This window comes from Larus michahellis, chromosome W (assembly GCF_964199755.1).
Source record: "Larus michahellis chromosome W, bLarMic1.1, whole genome shotgun sequence".
Classification (NCBI taxonomy): Eukaryota; Metazoa; Chordata; class Aves; order Charadriiformes; family Laridae; genus Larus; species Larus michahellis.
In genome coordinates, this window is record NC_133929.1 from 23,571,699 (window position 1) to 23,599,032 (window position 27,334).

Genomic DNA, 27,334 nt, shown 5'->3' on the forward strand with positions numbered 1-27,334 from the left:
CCCTCCAGCAGCAGCCGTGGCCGCCCCCGCCGCAGCAGGCGGCCGCCCCCGCGGGGCAGCGTTCACCGGCGGGGCTGCCCGGGGGCTGCTCGCCTTTCTCGGGAGAGAGGGACGAGCCGGTGTGCACACGTGTGAATGCACAACCATAACCACACACATACACACACCCGGGGGGAAGTACTGCAGCCAGGTTACAAATTTTCGGGGGCAGTTCTGCCGCCGGTCCGGCCCAGCCATGCCCAGCGCGGGTCTCCCCGCCCCCCGCGGCGGTGGGCTCTGGTGGTCGTCGCTGTACCGGCGCGGCACGCTCCGGGAGCGAGATGGTCTCCTGAGGGTTTCGCTGCTATATCCCATCCCCCCTCCCCCCCCAGTATCCAAAATAAAAAAATCAAAATAAAAAAAAGCAGCAGCCCAGAGCGGACGGAGGGCTTTATTGGCCGCCGCACGAGCCCCGCGCACTCCCCAGCCGCCCGCCCGGGCTGCGACGCGTTAATTTCATAGCACCGGCGACGTGAGGACTTCATACCTCCGGACAACTGGGTGAGTCATAAATACACGGCGCAGGGCTGAAAGCCGAGACTGTTTACAGCGACTTTGCAGCGGCCTCCAGCAAGTCAAACCGCTGCCCCCCACGCAGGGCCCGGGATCCCTGCTGCCGCGCCGGCGACACCTGCGGCCGGTGAGGGGAGAAGAGGGGGCGGCTTTCCCGCTGCCGTGCGTCCGTCTGTCCGTGGCGGAGGGCGGCTCGCCGCGGCCGAGGCCGGCGGTGGCCGCGTAGGGAGCGCGGAGGAGCGGTGCTAGGGAGGTATGCGCCGCCGCGGAGCGGTGTTGGACTATCCCTGCTCGGCCCCGCCGCCGCGGGGCCAGGGGGTGCTGCGAAGTTGCGTCGGCGCAGCGCACGGTATGTCGGGCCGGTGACTTCATCCGGGAGATATTTGGAGGCTCCGCGGGGTCCGGTGCCGGGGGCCAGCGTGTGTTTGGGTCTGAAAGCGAATCATCGGAGGGCGCGTCACTGCCAAAGGGACCTATAAATCCATCTGCAGCTTCGACTCACCCTGGCAAATCCCGGGCGTCCGACTCCGCGCCCCCCTCCGCCCGCGGGTGTGGTGCTCCCCGCGCCTCTCCCAGCCCCGCGCCCCCGCCCACAAAGCCCCGGCGGCGTCCGGGGAGCCGGGCGCGCCCAGGCCCAGCCGGGGCAGCCGGAGCGGGTGCTCTTCGGCACTGTCCCGGCCTCCCGCCGCTCCTGCTACACTCCCCTCTTGGATCTAAGCTTTCGCCGCGACGGGACCCCCAATCTGGAGGAGAAAGCCTCGCTGCTGTTACTACCGGCTCTACAAATCCCAGCGCTGGCCTCTGATTCTCGCAGCAGGCTGAGGGTGTGGTTTGATTATTGATTTTTTTTCCCTCCTCGGCTGGGGTGGTATTTTTTCGTGGTTTGGTCTGTGGTTTTTTTTTTTTTTTCTCCTTCCCGCCGTTGCGTGCGTGTCCGAGCGGTGCCCGGCTTCCCGCGGTGCTGGGCAAGCTGGCGTTACAGGAGCCCTGATGTCTTCATCTGACTCCCCGCAGTTGTTGATGGAGTGTCTTTCTCGGATTTCCAGGCAGGGTCCCAAGAGCAGCACCCAGAGACAGCTCCCGCTGCCAGGCGACGCTCCCCGCGGCTCGGGCCGCTCCCGCCGCTGCTGAACGCGGCTCCGGGGCCGGAGCGGGCAGAGACCTCCGCGGCACCGCTCCTGCCGCGGCCACAGGACCTGCGGCGGCGGCGGAGGCTGCCTCTGCCTCCATCCAGACTTCCGACCTTGCCTCCCTCCCCATCTCCACGCCTCCCCCCTGCGCAAAGAGAGTCCCGGCGGTCGGACCTCGACCTGGCCCACATGCATCGGCTGGCCGGCCGCTCGGCTCCCCGGCGTTAATGTCCATCTCGGGTCCGACGAGACCAGCTCAGAGGTGAGGGCGAGGCGAGGGCTGCGGCGGAGTGGGCGAGCCGGGGCGGGCACCCTCCCCAGGGGCACAGGGCCGCCCCGCAGCTCCCCGTCCCCGGCGAGGTGCGAAGGCAGCGGCCGACGGGGAAAGCGCGCACCGGGCGGCAGACGGCAGCCGCTACACGAGCCTCTCCGGGCCGCGTCGAACCGGGCTGGGGGCAGCTGTCATCCCCGGGCGGCGGCCATCGGGGTGCGTGCCGTGTCTGACTGCGGGCGGGGCGACCAGAAAGCGAGAAGAGAAGGAAAAGGAGACAAGAGAAAAGAGAAGGAAAGGGAAAGGAGAAGGGAAAAGAAAGAGGAAAATGAAGAAAAAGAAAAGGAGAGAAGGAGAAGGAAATGAGAAGGAGAGAGAAACAAGAAAGAGGGAAATGAGAAGGAAAGGGAAAAGGAGAGGGAAATGTTTCTATTTCTCTTTCCTTTCAAAGAGGAAATGGGAAAGAGAAAAAAGAAATATGGAAACAGAAGGGGAAAGGGAAATGGGAAGAGAAAGGGAAAAGGAAAGAAGGAAGGGAAAGAGGAAAAGAAGAGGAAAAGGAAAGGAAAAGGAAGGGAAAAAGGAAGAAATAGGGAAAGGAAAAGGGAAGTGAAAAGGAAAGAGGAAAGAAAAGGGAAAGGAAAAAGAGGGAAAGGAAAAAGAGGAAAAGGAAAGAGAAAAATGAAAGAAAAGAAGACTGGGAAGGGAAAAGGAAGAAGGAAAGGGAAAAGGAAAATGAAAAGGGAAGAGGAGAGGAGAGGGAAAGGAAGGTTTGCCTGTAGCATGGCAAAGCCGTGCAGCTCTGTACCCCAGTTCAACCTGGTCCACGCTGGCCCAGCCCAGGGGCAGGTGCCCTGGTGCTGCCCAGGTGCTGGGGGAGGATGAGCACAAGGTGACCTGGCTGCCAGCATAGGGACATGGTCACATCCCCACATCCCTGGGTGCAGGCTCCTGGGATCTGCCTGCCCATATTCCTCAAAGCAGCTTGCTTGGGCATAGAGGGTCTGGAGGCACTGCCCCCTCCCACACAGCTCGCTCGCTCGCTGGGGAGAGCCCACCTCACCTCTGGGAGGCAATAAGGATGGAGATGGGAAAGTGAGCTGGGCACAGGTTGTTTCCCCCTGCTCTGTCCCCACGCCTGGCCAGGGTGGACCTGGCTGATCTGGGGTGTGAGGCTGTGCAGCTTTGTCTCAGGGCTGTCAGGGAAGAGGGCAGGACTGGGGGAGCACAGCAGCTGGGAACTAACCCTGCCTCTCCTCTCTGCCAGGGGCCCATGTTGGAAGGAGATCTAAGATGAAGTTATGGGATGTTGTGGCTCTCTGCATGGTGCTGCTCAACACAGTCTCCACCTTGCCCCTGCCCACTGGTAAGATGCCTTCCAAGGGGCCCTCTTCAGTGGTAGAGGGGCCTGAAGACGATCTCTCCCCCATCAGCCTACTGCCTCCCTATGCTGTGCACAGTGACTGTAAGAAACATTCCCCTTTGTAGCCACAGCTATCTGTCTTGCTAAACCTGCTCCCCTTTGCCCAGGCATCAGAGTGAGGAAAGGACACCCCCACACTTCCCCCCCACACATCCCCCTCACTCTCCCCCCCCCAGCCTACTTTCTGCCCCCACTTCTCCCCCAGGCAGAGTCAGTGGTTCTGGTCTGGCTCCAGCAGTTCCAAACCAAGTCATCCTCCAAAGCTTGGGGTTGGCAATTGCAGTGGAAATACCCCCCTTCCCTCCCACCCCCAGCCCTACCTTCCTGGCAGTCATAAGATCCCTTTGGTTGAAAAACCTAGAGACATGGGAAAGTGAGTTGTAGGCAAAGGAGCCGGGAGGAGGATCAGGTATGTACACCTCCCAGTACAGGCACTGAAGCTCCTTCTCCAGCGCTTTAAGCTCCTCTCCCTGCTCAGACCTGCCAATGCAATAATTCACTGTCTGTAGTGGGAGCAAGTCCTGATGGAGATTGGGCTCCATGGTGGGAGGCGCTGTACACATCCTGGAGTGCTGCTGAGTTTCATTAAATCCGCCTTGGATCCTGATCCTGAAATTAGTGTGTCTGCATGGAAGTTTACAGAAGAGTAGTGGTGGCAGAGTTAGCTTGATGCAGAGCAATCCACATGAACTGGCTCACAGTAAGACAGTTTACAATCCAAATGACAGATCATAATAACGCCTTGCTAATAATAGGTCTCCTACAATAGCAGATACAGGATTTTCACAGCAGTACATGAATGTTATGCTGACACTGGTGGCTTTTAAAAGTGAGAGTTAATATGACTCAGTAAGAAGTGGCAAAATACTCACATGAATTGTGGAGATATTCATTTACCAAAGGCACAGACACAGCTCGGAGGTTGCTCCCTTTGCCCTTGCCCAGCCCTCTCTGTTCAGCTTGTTGCAGGATGCAGACAGTATCCAGTAATTGGTATTCATTTTTATCTCCTTCTCTGGAGGCATGTCCTTTCCCTGTGCCTACTGCAGCTCCAGCCACAGGCAGCCCTGCTCTGGTTTCTCTGGGACCAGCTGGACTAACGCAGTGTGGAGGCGCCGAGCAGGGAATCGTGTGCCGTGACTCCGCTTTGCATCCCCTCTCCAACATCCATCTCCTCTTCCGTCTGTCCCCACGCACACATATCTATTTCCTTCCCCATTTAGTCTTCTCTATTTCCTTTTCTTGCTTGTGTTTTCCCCCTGCTGGAATCCTATCCCAACCTGGTCTCCTGCTGTTTGTTTGCAGACCAGCAGCCCCTGACGTCCTTTCAGCCCCTTCATGCAGGGAGGTCAGACGAAAGCACTTCCTCACAGGGCTCCAGCCTGACAGGGATGCAGGGCTGTCACACATGGTTATCTTCTTCTCCATGGCAAACTGTGTGGCGGGGAAGGTACCGGGGCACTGAGCCATCCTATGAGAGGCAGCGATCAGCTTTTCAGGCTGCTGTGCCAGTCCCCTCTGCACGGGCTTGCTGCAGCACTGGTGGCAAGAAGAGCATTAGGGGGAAAGCAGTGTGGGTGGGAGATCATTAATGCTCTGTCTTTCCAGGGTGGGAGTATTTGTAGGATCCTGCTTTTATCTTGAAACTTAGTTCTGGGAATGTGGTTCCAGGGAGTTCCTGTGATCTTTACACAGCAGTGGTTTACACAGCACCCATGCCCGAAAGTCAGAAACTCCTCTCTGCTACATTGACAAGTCAGACGAGTCAGGGGAGACCTGCAGAAAGGCAGCTGTAAGAAAACGGTAAAATACTTTGATCCATTTTTACGCTGTTTTTAGTTGATTTAAAAGTGTGTGGTGTCTGGAGAGCAGTCTGCAAACACAGAGCCCATGAGGCTGAGTCTGTCCAGGCACATTGCCGCCTTCCCACCACAGCAGCACTTTGTTCGAGTCACCACTGACAGTGCCTTTGACATATTTGTTTCTCTCCGCTTACCATTTGGCAGCAAGCACCCTTCAACACACAAAAGACATAGAACAACATACACAAGAGTCACATCTACACCATGTAGACTTCCCTCTCCTCTTCGAGTTTTGTCTTACAAGCAGAGGGCAGTACGCCACAAGCATGCAGGCATGCTTGCAGCTCCCCGGCTCATCTGCTGGTGGACCTGCTGTGTATTAATATCTCTGTGGATACTGTTGGTCAGCTGCTTCACCAAGCGGCTTTGCAGGAGGCAGCTCACAAAGCGGTGGGAGCGCCATCATCACCCACATTGACTCAGTGTGTGGGTGCTGAGCAGGACTGGGTGCTGCGTGTGTTCAGAGGGGGGTGCACTGCTCTCCCCTAAAGTGATTCCCACGCAGGCTGGGTGGGGAATAGCAGTTGCACTCCAAGGTGTGCATTGCTCTTACTCCAGGGAGGTCAGGTCTCCCATACACCAGCAGCAGCAGGGGTTAGTAGAGTTGTGAGATCATGTCCCGCTCCTTGGGATGGGCCAAACACCTTGCTGGAGCACAGATCTGTTTTCCCAGGCCCTCTACACCTTTTTGTGTTCTCATTTGATGGGACTGCTTTCTCTGCAAAGTGCTCTGAGGTCACCTGATGCTACCCCATCTCTTTCAGATTGGCTCGAAACCTTCCTTCATTCCAGCCTACAGGCAAGGTCCTAACCTCCCAGGCTTATCAGGTGTAATGTGCTGACCTTTGCTGTTCGGGGCAGTAATTAGAGATGGCAGAGGGTGTTGGTAATTGCAAGTCTTCTGCATTTTTTACTTGACTAGATGCTGAAGTGAGAGTAGCCTCCAGAAATGCAGTGCATTTGAGATTAATCCAATGTTTGTAGGCATTTTAGGTATCAGTGTTCATGGGATAGCTTATTTCACATGAAGAAGAGTAGCTGTAGCATTTGTAAAGTTAGAAAACCCTGTCTTTCCGTCATGCTACAGTCTGCTGGGGGAAGGATACAATTAGCTTAAATAGCAACTGTGAACAGAACAAATATAAACCAAATTACTATAAGCTAAAAACTAAGTCAGCAGCTTCAGAAGCATGACAGTGCAGAAGGAGCTAAATGCTTGGTTTGACTTATATGCAATTCCCAGTTGAATACATTTTGTAACTGCTTGCCACTGTATGGCCATAATCAACATGTATGTGAGGACTGGAGTATCCTAAGATCCAGGATATGATATATAGTCTCTTGATCAAGTGGGCATCTGCCGCGATTGAGAGACGGGACGCTGCTTGATGCAAGCAAGATGTCGGTTTATTAGACGCGTCGGAAAGCTTTTTATACAGCTACTTAACAGTTACATAAATTACGCAAATTCTATCATTTCTAATTGGCTTAGCTCTAAATGTTTCATTACAATAATCCCTCCTACTTGCGGTTTCGCTACATGCTAGAAGCTACAGTTTTGGAATGTGCTAAAAGCTACAGTGATAACTTGTTGCCTACTCCCTACTTCTTCAAGGTTATTTATCTCGGACCTGCAAGGCCAGCTGTTCCCTGGCTCCTCAGAGTTATTTGTCTCAGATCTGCAAGGCCGGCATGCCCTCGAGTTTCTTGCATACTTGTACTTTTCTGCTAGCCGCCCCCGACATCTCCCCCTTTTTTGTTTCTTTAAAGGCAGAACTGAGGCGCGGGTTTAAAGGTCATCATACTCAGTGAGCTGGACAGAACTAACACTAGCGTAAATCTTCGGAATATCGCCGTTTTGAATAAACCATGTATGTCGAACAACTTTAGTCACCATAGACCTAACACAGGAAAGAACGCAGCTTAGAATCAAAAGGCCTACCAATATAATAACTAATATGAGTATAGCAGATTGTACCAGGCTCCTAAGGCAGCCCTTTAGCCCAAACCAATCACCCAAAGCACCCAATCCGAAGAAGTCCGTATCAGATTGCACCTTTTGTGAATGCGCGAGGAGTTGTGTAATTTGCTTATGTATCGAAGAAGAGTGGTCCTCTAAGTCCATGCAGCACATTCCGTCAAAATCCTCACAGCCATGTCCGTGGGCTAGTAGCAAGTCTCTGCTCTATTGTCCATAAAAGCACTGCATCAGTCCTCTGAATGTTCTCCGGTATGCTGTTCAGGGGAACGATCTAGCTGTGGATTGGTGTTGTGGCCGCCCGACTGTGGTAGGGGTTCACGGAAAGGTCGCACGCTCTTCGCTGGGATCCACCTGGGGCCTTGTTCTGTGGAAACACAAGCATAGCCTCTGCCCCATGTGACAAGGGGGTATGGCCCCAAGACCTTACCTGTCTCAGGGTCGCGGATCAGGACTGGAGCTTTTACGCTGGCTTCGAAAGAAGTGTTTGTGTTAAAGTGGCGAACGATCGGAGGGTTGTTATCTATTAAAGAACAATTTAAAAAGTTAAAAACATACAGGGCTTTCTGTAGACGTTCTTTAGGGGTGGCTGTCCCTACTCCCCCCTTCTGTTGCTGTAACAAGCGCTTTAAAGACTGATGAGAGCGTTCAATCAGGGACTGGCCCGTAGGGGAATGCGGGATCCCAGTGATGTGAGTGATCCCCCAAGAGATAAAAAAGGTTTTAAGTGCAGCCGAGATATAAGCAGGGCCATTGTCTGTTTTGATTTGTGCAGGGATGCCTAAGGTAGCAAAAGCACGCAGCAGATGCCTGCGAACATCTTTCGCCGCCTCCCCCACATGGCAGGAGGCAAATAGAGCGCCTGAAAAGGTGTCAATAGAGGAATGGACGTATTTTAATCTCCCAAATTCTGGATAGTGTGTGTGACATCCGTCTGCCATAATTGCAGGCTTTGCAAGCCTCTGGGATTAACCCCACCTGGTGCCGTAGGAAAAGAATGTTTTTGACAATCAGGGCAGACAGCGATAATGTTCGCCGCTTGCTGAGAAGTGAGGCCAAACTGGCGTTTGAGGCCCCCTGCATTCTGATGGAAAAAGGAATGACTAAGCTTAGCTTGTGCAATACGGTCAGGTAAAACTTGTACCGGCAGAGTGAGCATATCGGCCCGTCGATTGCCCTCTGCAATAAACCCAGGTAAAGAGGTGTGCGATCTAACATGTAAAACAAAATAGGGATGTGTTCGAGAGGTTAAAAGGAAAACAAGTTCCTGCAACAAAGCAAACAAATCAGCATGCGAAGTATGACGCAGCACCGAGGCCTCTGCCCGTTCGACGACGCCTGCAACATAAGCAGAATCAGTAATAAGATTCAGTGGTGTAGACCACTTACGAAAAGCTCGAACAACAGCGGCAAGCTCTACGATTTGAGGGGACCCGGAGACTGTCTCAACGTCCGACTCCCATTGTTGAGAGCGGTCATCCCACCAGACAATCACCGACTTGTGTGTTTTTCCAGACCCATCGGTGAACACAGTAAGGCCTCGGAGGGGCTGGTGACATCTCTTTGGTATGGGTATTAAGTTAAAATGAGCATGTAGAAGCTTGTGGGACGGAGGATGTGAGGTTAGTTGACCCGAATAATCTGTTAAGGCAAACACGAAAGCATCAGACTGTTGGAATAACCATTGTAGGTACATATTAGTTACAGGTAAACAGATAGAAGCAAAGTCCATCCCTGACAGGGCAAGCAAGCGCTGTCGTGCTTTAATTATCAAGGAAGCAAACATTTCATGTTGCGTCCAAATTGTTTTCGTGGGCTGGTTGGGTAAAAAGACCCACTCAATGATTAATAAGGGATCAGGATTGTTAGGGTCCCATTGAAAAATCAAAGCACATGGCTGACGTGCAGGGTTCAAAATAATTAAATTGAAGGGCAATTCAGGTGCACAGCGGTGTGCTTGCCGTAAGGCGATGGCTTCCGCTACTTTTTGTAATGAGGCAGCGGCTTCAGGACCAAGTCGACGAGGGGAGCGTAAATCGGAATCTCCCTTGAGGAGTTCAAACAAAGGGCTTAAGTCTGAATTGGAGATTCCTAGCAAGGGTCGGACCCAAGTAATGGTCCCTAATAATTTTTGAACATCGTGCAAATTTTTAATGTCCGCCTGTATATGCACAGGTTGGGGAACTATCGGCTGGGTCCTGATGCGCCAACCCAAGTAGGTCCAAGGGGGCATTTTCTGGACTTTTTCGGGCGCAATACAGAGGCCTGCCGAATTGACAGCGGCCATGACAAGGGCTACGGCCTTTTCCATGAGCTCAAGGTGAGGCGCAGCCATCAAGATACCATCCATATAATGATATAACAGAACTTGAGGCAACGCAACCCTGACAGGGCTAAGTACCTTAGCGACATACCATTGACAAATTGTCGGGCTATTTTTCATTCCCTGTGGCAGTACAACCCACTGATATCGTTGCACAGGGGCTTGCATATTGACACTTGGGACTGAAAAAGCAAATTTGGCAGCATCATCAGGGTGTAGTGGAATGTTAAAAAAGCAATCCTTAAGGTCAATAACGGTGAGATGCCAATTGCGGGGGATCATAGTTGGAGAAGGGAGCCCTGGCTGCAGAGCTCCCATATCTACCATAGCATCATTGATTTTTCTGAGATCATGGAGCAGGCGCCACTTGCCAGATTGCTTCTTAATAACAAAGACAGGTGAATTCCAAGGACTAGTAGTAGGTACTATATGTCCTTTTGCTAATTGTTCCATAACCAGTTCTTGGAGAGCGCGAAGCTTTTCGAGTGGTAGGGGCCATTGATCTACCCAAATGGGTGTCTGAGTTTTCCAAGTCAGTTTCAGGGTGTCGCGCGCCTCAATGGCCCCTCCTAAAAATGCGACTGAATGGAAGTTCCCCATTGTGATAGCACATCACATCCCCATAAGACCATAGGGACAGGTAGCACAAAAGGCTTGATGGAAGCCACTCGTCCTTCTGGGCCTTTGATTTGGATCAATTCCGAGGATTGGTGGCTTCTACCAACTCCTCCGATTCCGGCTAGTGCCTGAGGCACAGCTGCCAAAGGCCATTGTGGAGGCCACTTCGCCTGTGAAATTACGGTAACATCGGCCCCGGTGTCAATAATCCCATTTAGGATTACTTGCTGAGTGCCGTGAATAAGAGTACATTGACAAAGTGGTCGCTTCTGGGAAATGGACTGTACCCAGAGAATCTGTGGATCCCCAGTAGATCCAAAACCTCCTTGTCTTTGCTGCGGAGGTGGGTGAGGCGAAAGAGAGCTTGCGTTCTGCGGGATCAATAGTAATTGTGCAATGCGGCTTCCTTTGGGTACTGTGCAAGGGGGAAATGGGGTCCAGACCATGATTTTAATTTCCCCAACGGTATCCGCATCTATTACTCCAGGCAATACAAAAAGTCCGGCTAAGGTTACCGATGACCTCCCTAATAGTAGCCCTTGTGTTTTCGGGGGTAAAGGACCTGAAACATTAGTTGCTAATAAATGAACAGAGGAATCAAGCAACGTTACTGCGTGTGAGGTTGCCAGGTCCAATCTGGCGCTACCGGCTGTTGCTGGGCGAAGACTTGTGGCAGGGTCACACCCATCTGCATGGCTCGATTCACCGGCGACGATACTTGTGTCTGTGCGCATCGCTGCCCCGCGCTCCGCAAGCGGTTTCCCTGTATCGGCTGCCCTTGAAAATTATACTTAGAACGACATTGATTAGCATAATGACGCCCCTTCCTGCATCGGGGACAGATCCCAGGGGCTTGAGCTTTAGCCTCCCCATTAGAAGCGGGACAATTTCGTTTGATATGGCCTGGTTTACCACAACCGTAACAATTTCCTCCCCCAGACATGCCTCTCATAACTGCGAAAGCAGCTGCCATCGCTTCAAGTTTATGGTCCACAGTACCGATACGATTACAAGCCTCTACCATTTCAACCAAAGTCGGAGCTGGGTTAGGGAGAGATTTAAGTAATTTTTTACAGTCGGCGTTAGCATTTTCAACTGCTAATTTTAATAGCAAAATTTCTCGAGCTTCGGTATTATCTATTTGGCGTTCTAAAGCTTGCTTAAGTCTATCAATGAATTGCATGTACGGCTCCCGAGGTTCCTGCGTAATAGAGGTGAATGCCTTTTGAGGTTTACAGGAATCGGGTATTTTGAGTAAAGCCTTTTTTGCTTCTTCGCGGATCGCTTCCAGGGCCTCTCGTGGACAATCTCGAGCCTGTGCCGCTGGATTAGAGTGCTGACCTGTACCCATAAGGTGCTCCATGGTCAGTGCGGCAAGAGCAGCATTATTATGACCCACGTAGCTGTTGAGGAGAGTTTGAAGGCCCCCCCTCCAACGCGACTCCCAGAGGGAATACTGGGAAGGGGTTAATAACAATTGCGCTAGCGATTTTAAATCATGGGGAGTCATAACGTACGTATCAAAGACAGAAGACAGCAGGCTCGCAAAATATGGGGAAGAGAGCCCGTGTTCTGTGACGGTACGGCGCAGCTCTTTAATCACCGGGAAGGACAAAGCCTCCCACTGCACTCCCCGGCCTTGATAAATAACAGGGGCGACTATCGTTCGCGCTATTTCCAAGTCACCTTCTTTTAAAGCTTGACATCTAATATTCGCCCACATATCATGAGGGTCAGGGGGGTACAAGTCAGGCTCTTTATCGGGATCAACGGGCGCCGGGTCAAGCGGATCTTCCTCAGGAGGGTAGCCTGCGGCACAGACCTTTAAGGGTCCGGGCGACTTAGCGCGTCGCGGAGGTAGCGGAGGGGGAAGCAAAGGCTGAGCTGATGAAGGTTCCCCCTTAGTATCTGGAGAGTCTTTATGGCCCCTTTCCTGTGCCTTAATAGCCTCAAAGATATTTCTCCACCACGGAAGCAAACGCTGAGCCTCGGCATTCCCTGACGTCGCCGCGTCCCACAACTTTACCCCCACATTGTCCCAAAGTTCCCAGGTAAAAATACTGGAGGCCGTAACAGTGGGGATCTTCATTTGTACCCACTTAAGCATAATCTTTAAGTCCTGCCTGGAGATATCGTTTTTATGTTTCCGGAGGAGCGTTTTCATAACCTCATATACGTCTCTCTCTGCGGGGGACATCTGATTCCCCATGTTTCCCACAGCTCACCTCTTAACTCCAGAGGGATTCCTGGCCAGTTCCTGCTTCCTTTCAGCAGCTCCTTCAAAGTTCTGTGGGACTCGCAGCAAGCCGCTCAGCTAGGCGGTTCACCACCCCATCACGTCGGGGTCATCAATTTGCCGCGATTGAGAGACGGGATGCTGCTTGATGCAAGCAAGATGTTGGTTTATTAGACGCGTCGGAAAGCTTTTTATACAGCTACTTAACAGTTACATAAATTACGCAAATTCTATCATTTCTAATTGGCTTAGCTCTAAATGTTTCATTACAATAATCCCTCCTACCTGCGGTTTCGCTACATGCTAGAAGCTACAGTTTTGGAATGTGCTAAAAGCTACAGTGATAACTTGTTGCCTACTCCCTACTTCTTCAAGGTTATTTATCTCGGACCTGCAAGGCCAGCTGTTCCCTGGCTCCTCAGAGTTATTTGTCTCAGATCTGCAAGGCCGGCATGCCCTCGAGTTTCTTGCATACTTGTACTTTTCTGCTAGCCGCCCCCGACATCCTTACTAAGAACTAGTGATATGCATGTAGAATTAAATGAAAAAAAATCTCACTATAGGCTTTTCCCTCTTAATAGAAGGAAAACATGTTTCTGCATTATCCATGGCCACTGGATGGTCATTTGTTGTTGGAGCTCCTTTGGTATGTTATACTATAACACATTGTGTTATGTGTGCATTATACCTCTGCTAAACATTCTTCATACCCCTGCTAAGAGGTATTTAATGTTAAGTTACTGCCTTTAGCTGCAACATTATCAACTAGTATGGAAGGTATCTAGAATAAACAGTGATATTGTAGGGCTCTTTAAGGCAAAAATTATACTTCCAAATGAATGCATTTCCTTCCCTACAGTATTTATTAGGCACATTCAGTGTTACGAACCAGAACTCTCATGTTTCTGTCCAGGCTTTCCTGCTCAACACACTTATGGTGTGGCATATGCGCTTTAGTCTAAGATGCCCGGAAGCTACAGAGGTAACCTGCCCATGCACAGTAAATCAAATGCATTGGAGAGGTATCAGCCACACCAAGCAGGTGCCACACTGCATCATTTGATCTGTGTGTATACAGTACAGCTGGTGCATCCAGCCAGTGTTGGACCGAGTGGGGCAGTTTGTTTGCATGGGCATGCCCAGGTTATCTAGGCTTTTAGAAATCTTAAGCATTCAAAGTCACCTTTTTTCATGGGCAAAATTCTAAAAAAGAAAGAACAGGACACATCTGGGTAAATCCAGATACATTTAGCCCTAGAAGCTGATTTCTCCACAGTCTCAGGTATAACTACTGAATATACTCCTGTGAAGGGTGTTTTGAGACTTAAGGAGGAAAGGACTGAAATGTAAGAGAATATGGTTTTATTCTCATTTTAACAGTTATCCTTTGTTTAAAGTTTTATGTCTTTGCTCCTTTTCAATTTAGGGACCTCAAAAATTTCCCAGTGGAAGTGTGGATCCTTTTAGATGTTTTGCAGGTGTGGGTTGCTAGATAACATACCTGAGCATACTTTTCTTGGTCACCTTTCATAGGGCTCTTCAATATATTTTAGAAATCCCCGTGTTCAGGGTCTACAGATGACAAGCTGTGAAACCTTTCCTGGAAGGCTGAAGAATTCAGCTGTGTAGTGACTATTGATGAATTGATGGGAGAGGCATTTGTCCACTAGAATAGGATCCTCAGATTGATAAGTTGTAATGTCTTTGTAAATTATACTGTTCCTGATTAGGACTGCATAAAGTAAGTTTAAAATATTTAAAGTTACAGAGCTTGAGAGAAGCCATTGGAGTCATTGAGTCCCATCCCCATAACTGCAGACGATCAGGGATGGACATCTAGTGCAAATATCCAGTCCTCATCCCACACACACACTGCCAAGCAACTGCAACTTAAAACTTGTAGTACATAGACAAAACCCCATATAACTGCACTTGTTGAGGTACTAAGTCAATGGCAAGTAATAAAAGAGGAATACTAAATATTGCAACATAACTATGTTCAGGATCTTCAGACATCTAAATAGGCCACTGCCATATTAGTGTTGGTAGAATGGTTGACACTGCACAATTGTAATTTTTGACAAAAACAGCTGTAGTTTCTGATTAAGTAATATTTGGTAAGGGGAGCCAAAGGAAAGATTTCAATGATTCTTGGAAATACAGTCCTAATTACAAAGAGAAGAAAGAAAACAGAATCAAAAAGATTTATTTGGGAAAGGTACAAAGACATTAGAGTATGTCTGTTTTTAAGATCAAGGACAGAAAATTAATTATGTAAAACATTTCAAATATCAGCATTCACTTTAAGGAATAAAGCCACATTGTATGACACTAGCAGATATTTAGGCTTTTGACTTTGTATGTATTGGTACAGCACTTAAACTGAAACCTGCAGGTACATTTCTTTGAAGTCAGTGGGATTTGTACAAATGCTTTAATGATTATTGAACAGGAATAGGCTTCAAAAGAAGCAAACACTGAAATCAAAATACTTGTTTTCCTGCATCCAGGCCAGGCAGTGTTACAGCAGGTAAGCCAAAACTTCTCAGGTGGACATGTTTTTAGAGGCAAGCTGGTCATTATCCACTTTAACTAACAAGCTACATACAAATATCTGGACTACCTCTGCTCCCATCCCAAGCGTGTAAGATTTCTTTGGCAAAACCATCAATTACTCAGGAAATTTCTGACAGGGAGGTATGGACCCAGCATATCAGTTGGGAAGGGGGCAGAGCTCTTTGGAGCCCAGCTGCCTCTGAGCAGCTGCCGATGCCATCTCACAGGTCGTGGTCCACACATCCCAGGGTGAGACCTCTTGCAGTGGAGCACGTAGCACCTGTCCTACAGTGATTATTATAAGAAGAACACTTTCCAAACTGCAATATTAAAGCTTTTCATATTGTTCCTATTGTAAACAGGTTGAAATGCAGGTAGTGAAAGGTGACAGTAGAAGAATGTGTATTATTTATAGGTCAGATCAAAATCTGATAGCAGCAGAGATTGTCACAGTAGAGGAATCGGCCATGGTTTTGCCCAGACGTCTCTGCTTTACTGCCCCAGGGAAGAGACTGGGATAGGGTCCCTTCCTGCTGCTTTGCTGTCTGTGTTTGTTTCTTGGGGACAGTCCTAAAACCTGACGGGAGATACAATGTAAGAGCACAGGCAGCCTGGGAACAGTTGCTTGATTGGAGTAGGGTTGAACTGTTGTTGCAGTGACATTTCTGCTGTTATTTCTGTTATGCTGTTCCCATTCAGTGAGCTGGCACTAAAGTGGGGATGGGTGACTGATGTGGGGGATTACTGATGTCGTGCGAGGGCTGGGCTGGATCACTTCTGCACCAGGAATGCTAAAGAGAATTTCTTTTTATTACCAATAGTATTTCCTCCATTAAAGTCTCAGTGCCATGCCTGTTAGCTGGCTGCGTGCATTCTTGCTAATAGAGATCAGAGGTTTCAGGTCCCAGTCATACATACTCATTTGATGCTCTTGCAGGGATGGGGCAGAACCAAATATTAAGCATAAACCCAGGTTTTACTGGGAAGCTGGAGATTTATTCAGCATGATATGAATTTGGAGGGGTACAAGGCCTTAGGGAGGAGACATGGCAGGTATGTGCTTCACCCAGGTTTGGCTCCTGCTCAGTCAGTGGCTTCAGGTAGGGCACTACCACTTTTTCTTTTTCCCCCTTTTATACTGTTTATGCCATAACTTCTTCAGGTGCAGAGACTGCCTCGTGGGTGCTCAAGTACCCACACAGCCACATTCAATAAGGCCCTAGTGCAGACGGGCTCCTGGCAGCTACTGCAGGAGCTGTCACAAAACCTCAAGAGCGACTGCTGAAAAGCTGTCTGCTCCTCAGTGCTTCAGAGCTGTTTTTTCAAAGCTCTGAATCAGAGACAAGACCACATCCTCTTGCTGCTCCTTTGCTGCTTGACTGCCAGATGAGACACCCCTTTGCCCAGGGGCCAGAAGAGGGATCCAGCCCCGGGTGCCAGCCTGAAGTCAGACAGGATCTTGTGAACAACTCCTGCCTGGACCAGACAAAGAACAAGAAACTCTTGCAGACAGGTCAGCTTGCAAGGCAGCTTCCTTTACTTCACTCAGTTCACCTGACCTTGCTTTTTCCCTCTGTTACCAGGTCATTCCCCCAACTGGCAGCAATTATGATGGTCCTGTTGTTTCTCCCCTTTCTTCTCCTGGTAGGAACCAGTATTTCGTACCTGAGAGAAGGCAGGTAAAAGATGCAAGGGGAGGCACTGCTAAGCATGGCAGTGTGAAAATACAAAGTACTCTGCAGATTTGCCATTATGACCAACACATGGGAAGCAGCAGGGTTAGCTAGTGAGCTGCAAACACAAAACTTGGCTGCTCCATTAGGAACAAGCACACCAGGTAGGCTAACCCTGTACCTTTTTCCAGTGCTGCCTTATTGTACCTGACTGGTGTGAGCGGCCCCAGAGTTATCCTCCAGGTTACTTAGCACTTTACCTTAACAAAAGACAAGTGACACTGATGAGAGGCTCCATTTCTAAAGGCTCTCTGAGGCAGAGGGTAGGATGCAGCGTTTCCTGGGAGCTGGTGAGACAGGGAGTGAGGAAGTGAATCAGAACTGTATTAAACATTTAAAGATGAGCTGACCCTGGTGTGTTTGATGCTCTTTTTACTAATGGACACAACCAACTGGTTTCCATTTTACTCTTAGCCTCACAGATTTTCATGCAAGGCATGAAAGCAAAGTCATACCTCAGAGAGGTGATATTTTAATGGTTTAAATTCTGAAAACTTTTCAGTATAACTAGTTTTAACACCTGCCTTTGCTTTGATGCCTGCATGATAGGCTTTGTTTTTCATGAAAAGTATTTCATTTTTAATAGAATAAATGTTTTATCCCCACCACAGTTCTGATCATCACATTGGTAATTTTAACCTCACTAAGGTTACACTTCCACAAACAGGTTACTCCAAGGGTCTCCTAAAGTATACCTTTGTGGTGTGAGATGGGGAGATTCTGTGTTTGGATAGGGCTTGTCCACTACAATAAGTACCTGAAAACATTACTGCAAAGCAAGCTAAATACAAAAATAACTAATGAATAAATGGTATACCACAGTTATCTGCATAAGCAGCAAAAAATAGGGTGATTCATTGCAGTCACAGTTAGAGGCACATTAATTTTTTTTCCCCGCTAGCAAATGACCTAAGAAGAAACATCTTTGTGAGTATAACTTTGGAGGAAACTTAAAAAACAACCAGGAAAGAAAGGTAATTTAAATATTTTAGTTAAGAAGGTCCCAGATTAAAGTACCAGAACTGTTTTGAAAAAGGGCAATTTGATCCTAACACAGATCTGGATCTGAATTTTCTAAATAATGCTTATCATTATAATGAGCTGGATTAACCTCCTTGAACTTTGAAATCATACTTTACACAAGAGTCTGCTGCTGTTTGAACTTCTCTAATTGAAAGACAGCTGTGCTTAAGTAAAATATCCTGGTAATTTTATTAAATGTTTGTCCTGAACTTTTGATGTAGTAGCTATGCAGTCTCACAAATGCATGCATAAAAGCTACAATGCAAAATAAAAATTTAATTTTATCATTTTTAGTGTACCTTATGTGACTTTTATTGTATCACTTTAACTGGGGATATACAAAGTGCCAAATGACGCTGCAGTAATGTAATTACATTTTCCCAAGATCAGTATATAAAACTATTCCTTAAAGTACAGTTTCCAATAACTTAAAATTTCAAGTTTTATGAGATTTTTTTAAAAAAGGAAAACCCACTTATAGAAATTATTATTTTGCAATTAACAGAATTTAAGCTTTTATTGTAAACCATAATAGACAGTGTGGTCAGAAAAGACTGTAGTTAGCCTTTTACATCCAAAGCACCAAAATGAGTAACTGGATTTTTTTCTCAAAAGCTGGAGATCCATCTGTTCCCACTGAAATTAATTTGTGGTCAGGTACAAACTGATGGTTTCTTGCTCTACCATGCTGGGTTACTGCCACTTTGGCTTTAAAATAAATATGTAAATATGTTGCTAGTGAAATGAAAGGAATAGTTTTACAAAATGTAATTGTGGTCACATTTGAACAGACATAAATAAATTGTCCATTTTTCCTTTATGGAAACTGTTTTCTTGAGAATGTGATGAGTTTGGTTTGGATGTTTGTTTAGACCTATTTTATGTAGAAGTCTGTCTGAACACTGTATAATTTATGCTTCTAAAAAGTGTAGGCATCAGATCCCGATCCTGCTGGCACGCAGTGTCTCTTATTAACCGGAAATGCAAAGGCAGGCTCTGGGGGGTTTGCAGTGGGGAAGATGCCCAGAGGAAGGCACGTTTCCCTGTGTGCCCAAAGCAGAGCTCCAGGGTGGCTTTCTGCAGAGGTTGGTGGGGAGCACCACAGGTGTTTGGCTGCAGGAGCCTGTGCCTGTATGTGCTGCCAGCTCTTGCAGTGCCCAGGGGTCAAGGACTGTGCTCGGGGATGGGTAGGTCAAAGCCTCAGGTTTCAGAGAGCAGCAGAGAGGTGAGAATTTCAGTTTACATTCAAGAGGGGTGTTCCTAACCCGAAAGGTTGGGCCAAAACTATGATCTGAGTGTGCCCTAAAGGTTCAGAAAGCAAGCAAACAGCAAGCAGATGATGCAAATGTTCTTCTTGGTTTTTTTTTTTAAACGTCTTTTAAATGAGTCTCATTTCTTTATTTTTGTTTGACTTCTGGAGTTTTGGATGTTTGGTGTTAACCAACTCGGTGCCCAGCTTGGTCACTCTTCTGGATTCTTATGTTCACCTGATACCGTAAGCCGGCAATTAAGGACTCTCTAAGACTCAGTTTTGAAGTGTTAGAAAGCAGGCATTCTTTATTGCAGCGCTGGGCGCACAGGGGATCACTCTGCCTAGTGTGTGCGCTGAGTTGCTCAACTACAAAGGTTATAAGCAATCAGAATATACATATTCATTACATTTCCCAGAAATGATTAACATATTCATATTATCACCTAGAACTCATTAATATATGTAAATGTCCTTGACGCATGCGCATCCATGTCCATTGGTGGTCTTCCAGTGTCCTCTGGTGGTCGTCGATAGTCTTCCTCACTGTGTCTGCTGATTGAACTCGGTCTTCATGCATACTCGGTTCGTCTTTTGGCCTAGTTTGCAACTCTTGTTTTCACAAAACTAGCTTATTCTAGCATCTCTCCCTATCTATTCTACTCAAGGATACAATGTCTCAAGGCTTCCTTTTATCAAACTAAACCTAGCAGATGTTTAACCCATCCGCTTACAAAGTATTTCAAACTTAGCTACATTATTCCAGTAAGGAGGAAACCATATGTTCTTTTTAACTCAGTATCAGTAAGGCCTGAGGAGCCTTCCACCCCAGTGTTTTGTGCTGTTCAAGGCTACTGTATCACCAGCTACTGTATCACACCAGTCCTGTGATGTGTCATTCTTTCCTTCTTTGCTTCTTTGTTCATTTTCTGATCCTGTGAGAAACTCCTAGCAGATCAAGAGCCCTGGTTCAGCTGGACATGGGAGACCGATGGGGTCTGTGAGCCTTTTTGCCACACTGTGAGCAGAATGGCACACTGTGAACACAGAGGCCCTGGTGCCCCCTGAGGGAGGACTTTACATTTCCAGGACATATGGTCCTTTCCCTCGGGGAATGCCTGCTTTGAGATGCATCACGCTCATGTATGTGTGAGCCAACCTTCACTAAACTATATTGAGCACATGCTGTTGTGGGCTATCCCATCCTAGGTGGCTTCAGATTTTTAAATTCTAATTCCTTCACACCCTGGAGCCAGGGAATACTGCTCAGAGAAGATCTTTACTGCCTTTATTGCCATAGTATCTGAGCATTTTCTGCTGGCACTTTGTACATGTGTACATGTAAATACAACACACTTATACACACATCCAAACTGTATATTTTATAAGAAGGGATAATAGTATGTGCTTTTCCCAGGGATGTGAAAACCCCACGGAAAGCTCTGCCTGCTGCACAATCAAGTCAGCACAATCCATGCAGTATTAGAGAAGCAAAGCTGCCAGGTTGTTGGCCTTTATTCTGAGACTATAAACAATTTTTAAACAGTGTTTGAGACAGAGGGGTAACTAAGTAAAACAGATCATGGCTCAATCAAGTGGCTCTATTCAGGTTACAAACCAGTGGTGGTGTTCCCTAGCCACGCAGCTCATCTCAGCACCCTCTTCACCCCCAGCAGCACTTACCGCAGTGCAGAGACCAAACAAGTGCTTGGCAGGCAGTGGCTGTGGTGTGGGGATGTCTCTTGGCATCCCTGGAGCACATCTACCAAGTGCCTGTCAGGCTGGGGTGGTCCTGCTGTCAAGTCTTCTCCACCTTCCCTGCTGTCCTTGTCTTTAGTCCTTGGTCAGTTGGTAGTGCTTATTCATGTATGGTGTCTGGTGGTAGCTTCCTTAGCATTTATCTCTAGTGCCTTGTTTCAACCCGTCATGCCTTGTATTAATGCTGGCATTTCTACTTGGTTGCCCAGGGTCCTACTTCAAGAGTTTTTTATGGCATTTTGTTTCGGGCTCTCAGATTTCACACCCATACTTATTGAACAACCGAATATCCCTACTGAGTCATGACTGGCACCTTGGCATAGGCCACTAAGTCAACTCTCACTTCACTCCTGGCTGTCAAGGTTTCCTTCAAACCCCTGCGAGCCACTCTTAGTAAATGTCTGTAGTCACACTGATGACTATGCTTCATTAAGCAGCAGAAAATTAGCACCAAGCCACATCCGATCAGTATGAGCCTCATTGCTTGGGTCCATGATTCAGTGGTTGCTGGGTCCAGCTGTGCTTGATGCAGTACCAAGAGCACAGGCCCACACCACTGAGCCTGTGTTGAAACTCAGCTTTTTGGGATTGCGTTGAGGCTAGTTGAGTGTGGGGGACTGGAGGTGTTCCTCGAAGAGTGCTAAATTTTGGAAGCAAACTTGGGGCACATTGGCAGTCCAGTTGGAAGGTGCCAAAAACTGCATCGTTGCATTGATCATGACTAGTTTGGGGTTACACAGGTAGAGGGTGTTGTTGCTTGCAACAACTTGCAAGGACTCATTGGGTAGCCCAGTAATGCAGCTGCCATTGTGGTTAACATCGTGTACACACAGTCCTGTAACAACATGTGTGGTTGTAGGTGGGCAGACACTGACCAGGGTTGATAGGTCCAGCACACATTTCCTTGAGGGGAACTCTGTGCTCACCCACTGGTTCCCTAATATCACCCATGTGCCTTGTGTCTCCTCAAGTGATGTAATCTCCAAATACTGGGGATCACTGCAGGAGTCCTCTGGACAGATTTGGATATCTGTTTCAGATATTTTCCAGTCCCCTGGGCTGAAGGGAAAATCCACCCTGGAGACAGAAAATTGGCATTCATCTTACTCATAGTGCTGGCATCTCTCCCAGCGAATCTCCCAAGTGGCCTGATGTTGCATTAGGGGATGAGCTGAGTAGGGATCCTTGGCTATCTTAGACGTATTAGCCATGCCCGCTTCATCCCAGGTTACAACTTGGAGAGCTTGCATGGTTTGTGTTAGAGCCCCAGCGAGATTAGTGGGATCAGCCATGCTGCCAATTACCCCATCTTCTGTTTGCAGCAAGTCCACGTGTGTAGGTAAGGCTCCTCTAGTTGGATACCCTGTTGGCTTGATTACTTGATCTACTTGTTCCCCTACTGCTTCCACCTTCTGCCATGTTGACACCCCATGCCTGCATTAGCAGCATTGCATAGGGCTCATCTACAGTGTGTTTCCTCCACCTTAAGTATCATAGACCACTTGCAGCACAGAAGGCTCTCAGCAACATTAGCTCCCTTGATGCAGTTGGAGCAGTTATCATGCATGAACCAGGATAGATGTCAGCATGGGCTCCGAGCAGGGACACAGTCCACAACATGGGCCTTTCCCCCTCTTTATCTAGCCTCCAAGGCATACTTGGATTGGCTTGGGCAGAGCAGTGCTTGGACCCTATAACTTTCTGATTAATATTTAACCAAAGTAGATTCCTGCATATAGCACTGTTGCAGGGGTAGGTGACATTTTTGCACCTGAATTGCAAGCAGTTTAAAAATGATGTGCCTAGTTCATTTGTTATCTCTTCAAGTAATCCACAGTTTTGTTTCTCCCTTCTTAGGTGGGGGGAAACTTACTTCCCTCACTGCATAGTCAGCATACCAGATTTGGGATAAATATGAGGCTGAAGGTTGCAGACTCCATGTATAGACTGGGTTTCTCTACAACAATCTCCCAGCTCCTTCCTGATGGTTGACTCTTGCATGGATTTCATTAATTCATTAGTATACTTCATTATGTAGAATCATAGAATCATAGAATGTGTTGGGTTGGAAGGGACCTTTAAAGGTCATCTAGTCCAACCCCCCTGCAGTAAGCAGGGACATCTTCAACTAGATCAGATTGCCCAGAGCCTCAGCAAGCCTGGCCTTGAATGTCTCCAGGGATGGGGCCTCCACCACCTCTCTGGGCAGCCTGTTCCAGTGTCTCACCCCCCTCACTGTAAAGAACTTCTTCCTAATGTCTAATCTAAACCTACCCTGCTCTAGTTTAAAACCATTGCCCCTCATCCTATGGCTACATGCCCTTGCAAACAGCCCCTCCCCAGCTTTCCTGTAGGCCCCCTTCAGGTACTGGAAGGCCACTATAAGGTCTCCCCAGAGCCTTCTCTTCTCCAGGCTGAACAACCCCAACTCTCTCAGCCTGTCTTCATAGGAGAGGTGCTCCAGCCCTCTGATTGTCCTCATGGCCCTCCTCTGGACCCGCTCCAACAGGTCCATGTCCTTCTTTTGCTGAGGGTTCCAGAGCTGGACATAGTACTCCAGGTGGGGTCTCACGAGAGCAGAGTAGAGGGGGAGAATCACCTCTCTGGATCTGCTGGTCGTGGTTCTTCTGATGCAGCCCAGGATGCAATTGGCCTTCTGGGCTGCAAGTGCACGTTGTCGGCTCATGTCCAGCTTTTCATCCTCCAGTACCCCCAAGTCCTTTTCTGCAGGGCTGCTCTCTATCACATCATCCCCCAGCCTGTATTGATAACGAGGATTGTCCCGACCCAGGTGTAGGACCTTGCACTTGGCCTTGTTGAACTTCATGAGGTTTGCTCGTCCACACCTCTCTAGCTCATCCAGATCCCTCTGGATGGCATCCTGTCCCTCTGGCCTGTCGACCGCTGTCATTAGTATACTTATACATTATATAATTAATTCATTAGTATACTTCCCTGATGGTTGTATTTCACTCTCCACAGACAACGTCTCATTGTGTCATACTGTTGCTATAAGTACTGGGCCAGAAATATGTGACAGAGGTGTGGACTTGGGTAGTCACAGTAGTATGAGGGGGTAATTTGAAGGTGAGGGTGGAGAATGGCACAGCTAGAGCCATCTCTTCAGGGCCACATCCTTCCCCTATTGGGTTATAAGCTAAGAAACCTAGCTTCTGTGTAAGAAATCTAAAAACCACCTAGTCCCACAGCAACAAGAACAAGTGCCTCCTGCCAAACTCCTCTCCATCTGTACCAGGGCCAAAGTCATACTTCAGCGATGGGGGCTGTGCCAGCTCCACATGGATCATCTTGATTGAACGAGTCTAGCAAGGTATCTACCCCTTCTTGCTTTTAAGGAACATAGCCCACCCATCACCTTGACCTGGACCTTGCTCGGTAGGGCAGTATTGGTATGGTGTAGGCAAACCAGCCTGTCCTGGAACAGAGCCAGGTGGTGCATCCAATGGACACATCTATCCAAGCTACCCCCTTCCAGTAGGTATGGCTCATAGTGGGTATTTTGGTACCTGCTACAGAGTTAATGACAGAGGAGTGCAAGAAGGGCGCACTTACCATTGGTTTCACAGGCTTATGGGGCTTGGCACAAGGTCCTGCTTTGTTCAGGTCCTGTAGAGCTGTACAGGTAGCAGCCATCCCTCTTTCATGTCTTTTCACAGTCACTGGTCTGGGAGATTGTTGCCATTAGCATTGGATACCTGCAAAACACAGTGGAATTCACTTTTCCCAGTCACAAACTCTACAGTTTATAGAATCCTGCTTCCCATGTGTCACCCTCATTATGTGAAGGTACAAGATTGCCTGCAGACTCTTTTACCAGTCTGCACTATTTTGCTGGAGCCATCCAAGAAAAAACGTATATTTCTGATCCATCCCTATTTTATCATGGAAGGGGGCTTCTAGGATGTGGCTGCTTTGGAGTGGGGTCCATATTCTTCCTTAAGTGCAGATGCACTGTGTTTCAGCAGGTTTTTGCACAGAGTTAACACCCTTCTGCCCCCATCTCCGGCATATTTGTTGCTTCTGTTGAGGATATAAAGGCGCACCTTTGCTAGGCAATGGGAGGCAGTCTTGTGTCTTCTCTCCTGTTAACAGAGTCCATGCCACCATGTGTGGGCTGGATACATTTGCTGCCTGGTCTCCCATCAGGGCTCCTGTCTGTTATAGTGCTTATTAGGGAAATGTGGCACTGAGCCTTTGCCTAAGGAGCTGTTCCTATCTCAGCACCTGACCCAGTCAGAGCCTTCGTGGCCCAGTGGAGGTACCAACCCCTAGCCAGGTGCACTGTGTCAGGTATCACTTTTCCTGATGTTTGCAGTTCCTGGGACATTCGTAGGGGTCCATCTGGAGATGGAGCACCCTTACATGCAGGGCCGGGTGCATGACACTGGTCTGTTACATGGGTGGGCACTTAGAAGTTAAGTACAGAAAGAAGCATCCTCTTAGGTCTTCATGTAAAGGAAGTGAATCCTCAAAGACTCGATTTTTGGCACAATGACTGAGAAAAAAATATCTCAATACTGCAGTGCTGTTTGCATGTTTAAGAGACAATCATTAATAATATAACATAAGGGCACCCACACATGGGCTCCTGACAGGCTGACCCTCCATTAAATCACTGTATTCACTAAAAGAGATCACATTGAGGGATTTAGTCCATGGGAAGTTTAAAGATTTCAAAACATGATTTTATTCCAAATCATGATGAAAAGCTGAAATCTCAGAATGTTTCAGAAGAACACATTCAATTTCACTCTCCTTGAAGTGGTTCATTCTGCTAGTATCAAAAAATTTCATTGACTTCAACTTTTAATTTACTTGAATAATTTATCTTTGATAGGGTATATATCAAATGAAAAATGAAATAGATATTTTAATTTCATAAAAAGAAAATGCATTAATAACATTTCCCTTGAAAATTAACATAATACTTCTCTTCTGACCTATTTCTACTCAATCTAATCAGCATCTTGTGATATGAAATAGTTCCATGAGAAAATTTTCAAGAGCTCTTATAATAATTATCCCCTAAAAGCATTAAAAAAAGCAGGCATTCAGCCAGGAATAATAGCTCAGCCTGGCACCCCAGGAAATTCCTCCTTGTGTCCTGCCCAAAAACCTTATTGATAGGTGGCTTTAGCAATACTAACCACTGCTAGTGTGAAAAGACAACAATCAACAACTATAATCACCAAATTGATTTAAAGAAACCTTGTCCTTTTGCCACTTTGCTGGGAAGAGCCTCTATAACCTCTCTACAGTAGCTTCATACACCCATTAACTAATATTTGTATCATGACATGCTTTTCTTTCCCTTGATTTTGACAGGGCTCATTCAATATTGAAAGATGTGCCAGAGCGCTACCAAGTGTCAGCAGACACCTACAGAGATACATACATATCTAATTTCTTTTTCCCCAAATGAGTTTCCATGATGTTCTAAACCATTCCAAATTCTCCCTGATTTCTGAGGGTCCTGGGTGTACTCTCTGAAGTAATGAGCAGGGGAGTTTGCATGTGTCTAACATTTTTTAGCCACAAATGGATAAACTTCCATTAATAACAACTGACACGTGACAAAGCCTTTTGTCTCTTTCCCAAACAGCTAATATGCCAGAGGGTTATCCAGATCAGTTTGATGATGTAGTGGACTTTATTCAAGCCACCATTAAAAGACTGAGGAGGTCGCTGGATAAACAGACTCCGATTTTTCCTAGGCTTGAGAGAAACCGGCAAAACACAGCCACAAACATAGAGAATTCCAGAAAAAGGGGAAGGAGGAATCAAAAGGGCAAAAATCGAGGATGTGTCTTAACAGAAATACATTTAAACGTGACTGACTTGGATTTGGGATATGAAACCAAAGAAGAGCTAATTTTCCGGTATTGCAGTGGATCTTGTGATGAAGCCGAGAGCACGTATGACAAAATTTTAAAAAAATTAACCAGAAAGAAAAAATTAGTCACTGACAAAGTAAGGCGAGCTTGTTGCAGACCCACAGCCTTTGATGATGACCTATCCTTTTTGGATGATAACCTGGTTTACCACATACTGAAAAAACATTCCGCAAAAAGGTGTGGATGTGTCTGACTGCTGCAGCTTCAGTTTTGCATTCCTGCTACAATGCAAGAGAGGGACCAAGGTTCCCAGGAAAGCATCTGCTTGGAGCAGAGAAAAGAGGACCAAGAACACAGAACAAGGGGTTGTGGGAGCCTGTTGGGGGCGGGGGGGAGCAAGGCAGTGTAGGAGGATAGAGGCTTTTGAAGTCCTACAGGAAAGTAAATAAAAGCTCAGGTGGAGATGCCGATGGCTGGATGGTGTGTGCGCCCCCTTTCCCATTTGACACAGTCCACCATCGGTGAGACTCAGATCCATGAGGAATGTGCTTAAAAACACAACCCTGCCATACCACACTGTGTTGCAGTTATCCCATCCATGCCAGGAAGCTTAGCTGTGAAGTAGCTTAGGAGTATCTTACTCATCCCTTGTGCCCTCAGCTTTACTGAAAGACACATTGTACTATTGCTCATTAAAGGACAGTTCCTAAGCACTTAGGAGAACTTCTAAACTATAATAAGATTAATCTCATAAGTAAGATGATATT

At 47.7% G+C, this 27,334-nt stretch overlaps 1 protein-coding gene across 4 annotated transcripts; it reads left to right on the plus strand.

Moving 5' to 3' along the window:
• LOC141735602 (glial cell line-derived neurotrophic factor-like) lies at positions 1-26,845 on the plus strand. 4 transcript variants are annotated; one of them, XM_074568647.1, is made up of 4 exons: positions 1-901; positions 1,599-1,944; positions 3,221-3,418; positions 26,336-26,845. In XM_074568647.1, the coding sequence occupies exons 3-4, from the start codon at positions 3,247-3,249 to the stop codon at positions 26,818-26,820; spliced, it is 657 nt and encodes a 218-aa protein (XP_074424748.1). In that variant the 5' UTR covers positions 1-901; positions 1,599-1,944; positions 3,221-3,246; the 3' UTR covers positions 26,821-26,845. The 4 variants fall into 4 exon arrangements, 3 of the variants coding, with proteins under 3 accessions (XP_074424748.1, XP_074424747.1, XP_074424749.1); XM_074568646.1 differs by lacking the exon at positions 1-901 and adding an exon at positions 962-1,376; XM_074568648.1 differs by lacking the exon at positions 1-901 and adding an exon at positions 962-1,376 and having other exon boundaries at positions 3,221-3,319.
• The last annotated feature ends 489 nt before the right edge of the window (positions 26,846-27,334 follow it).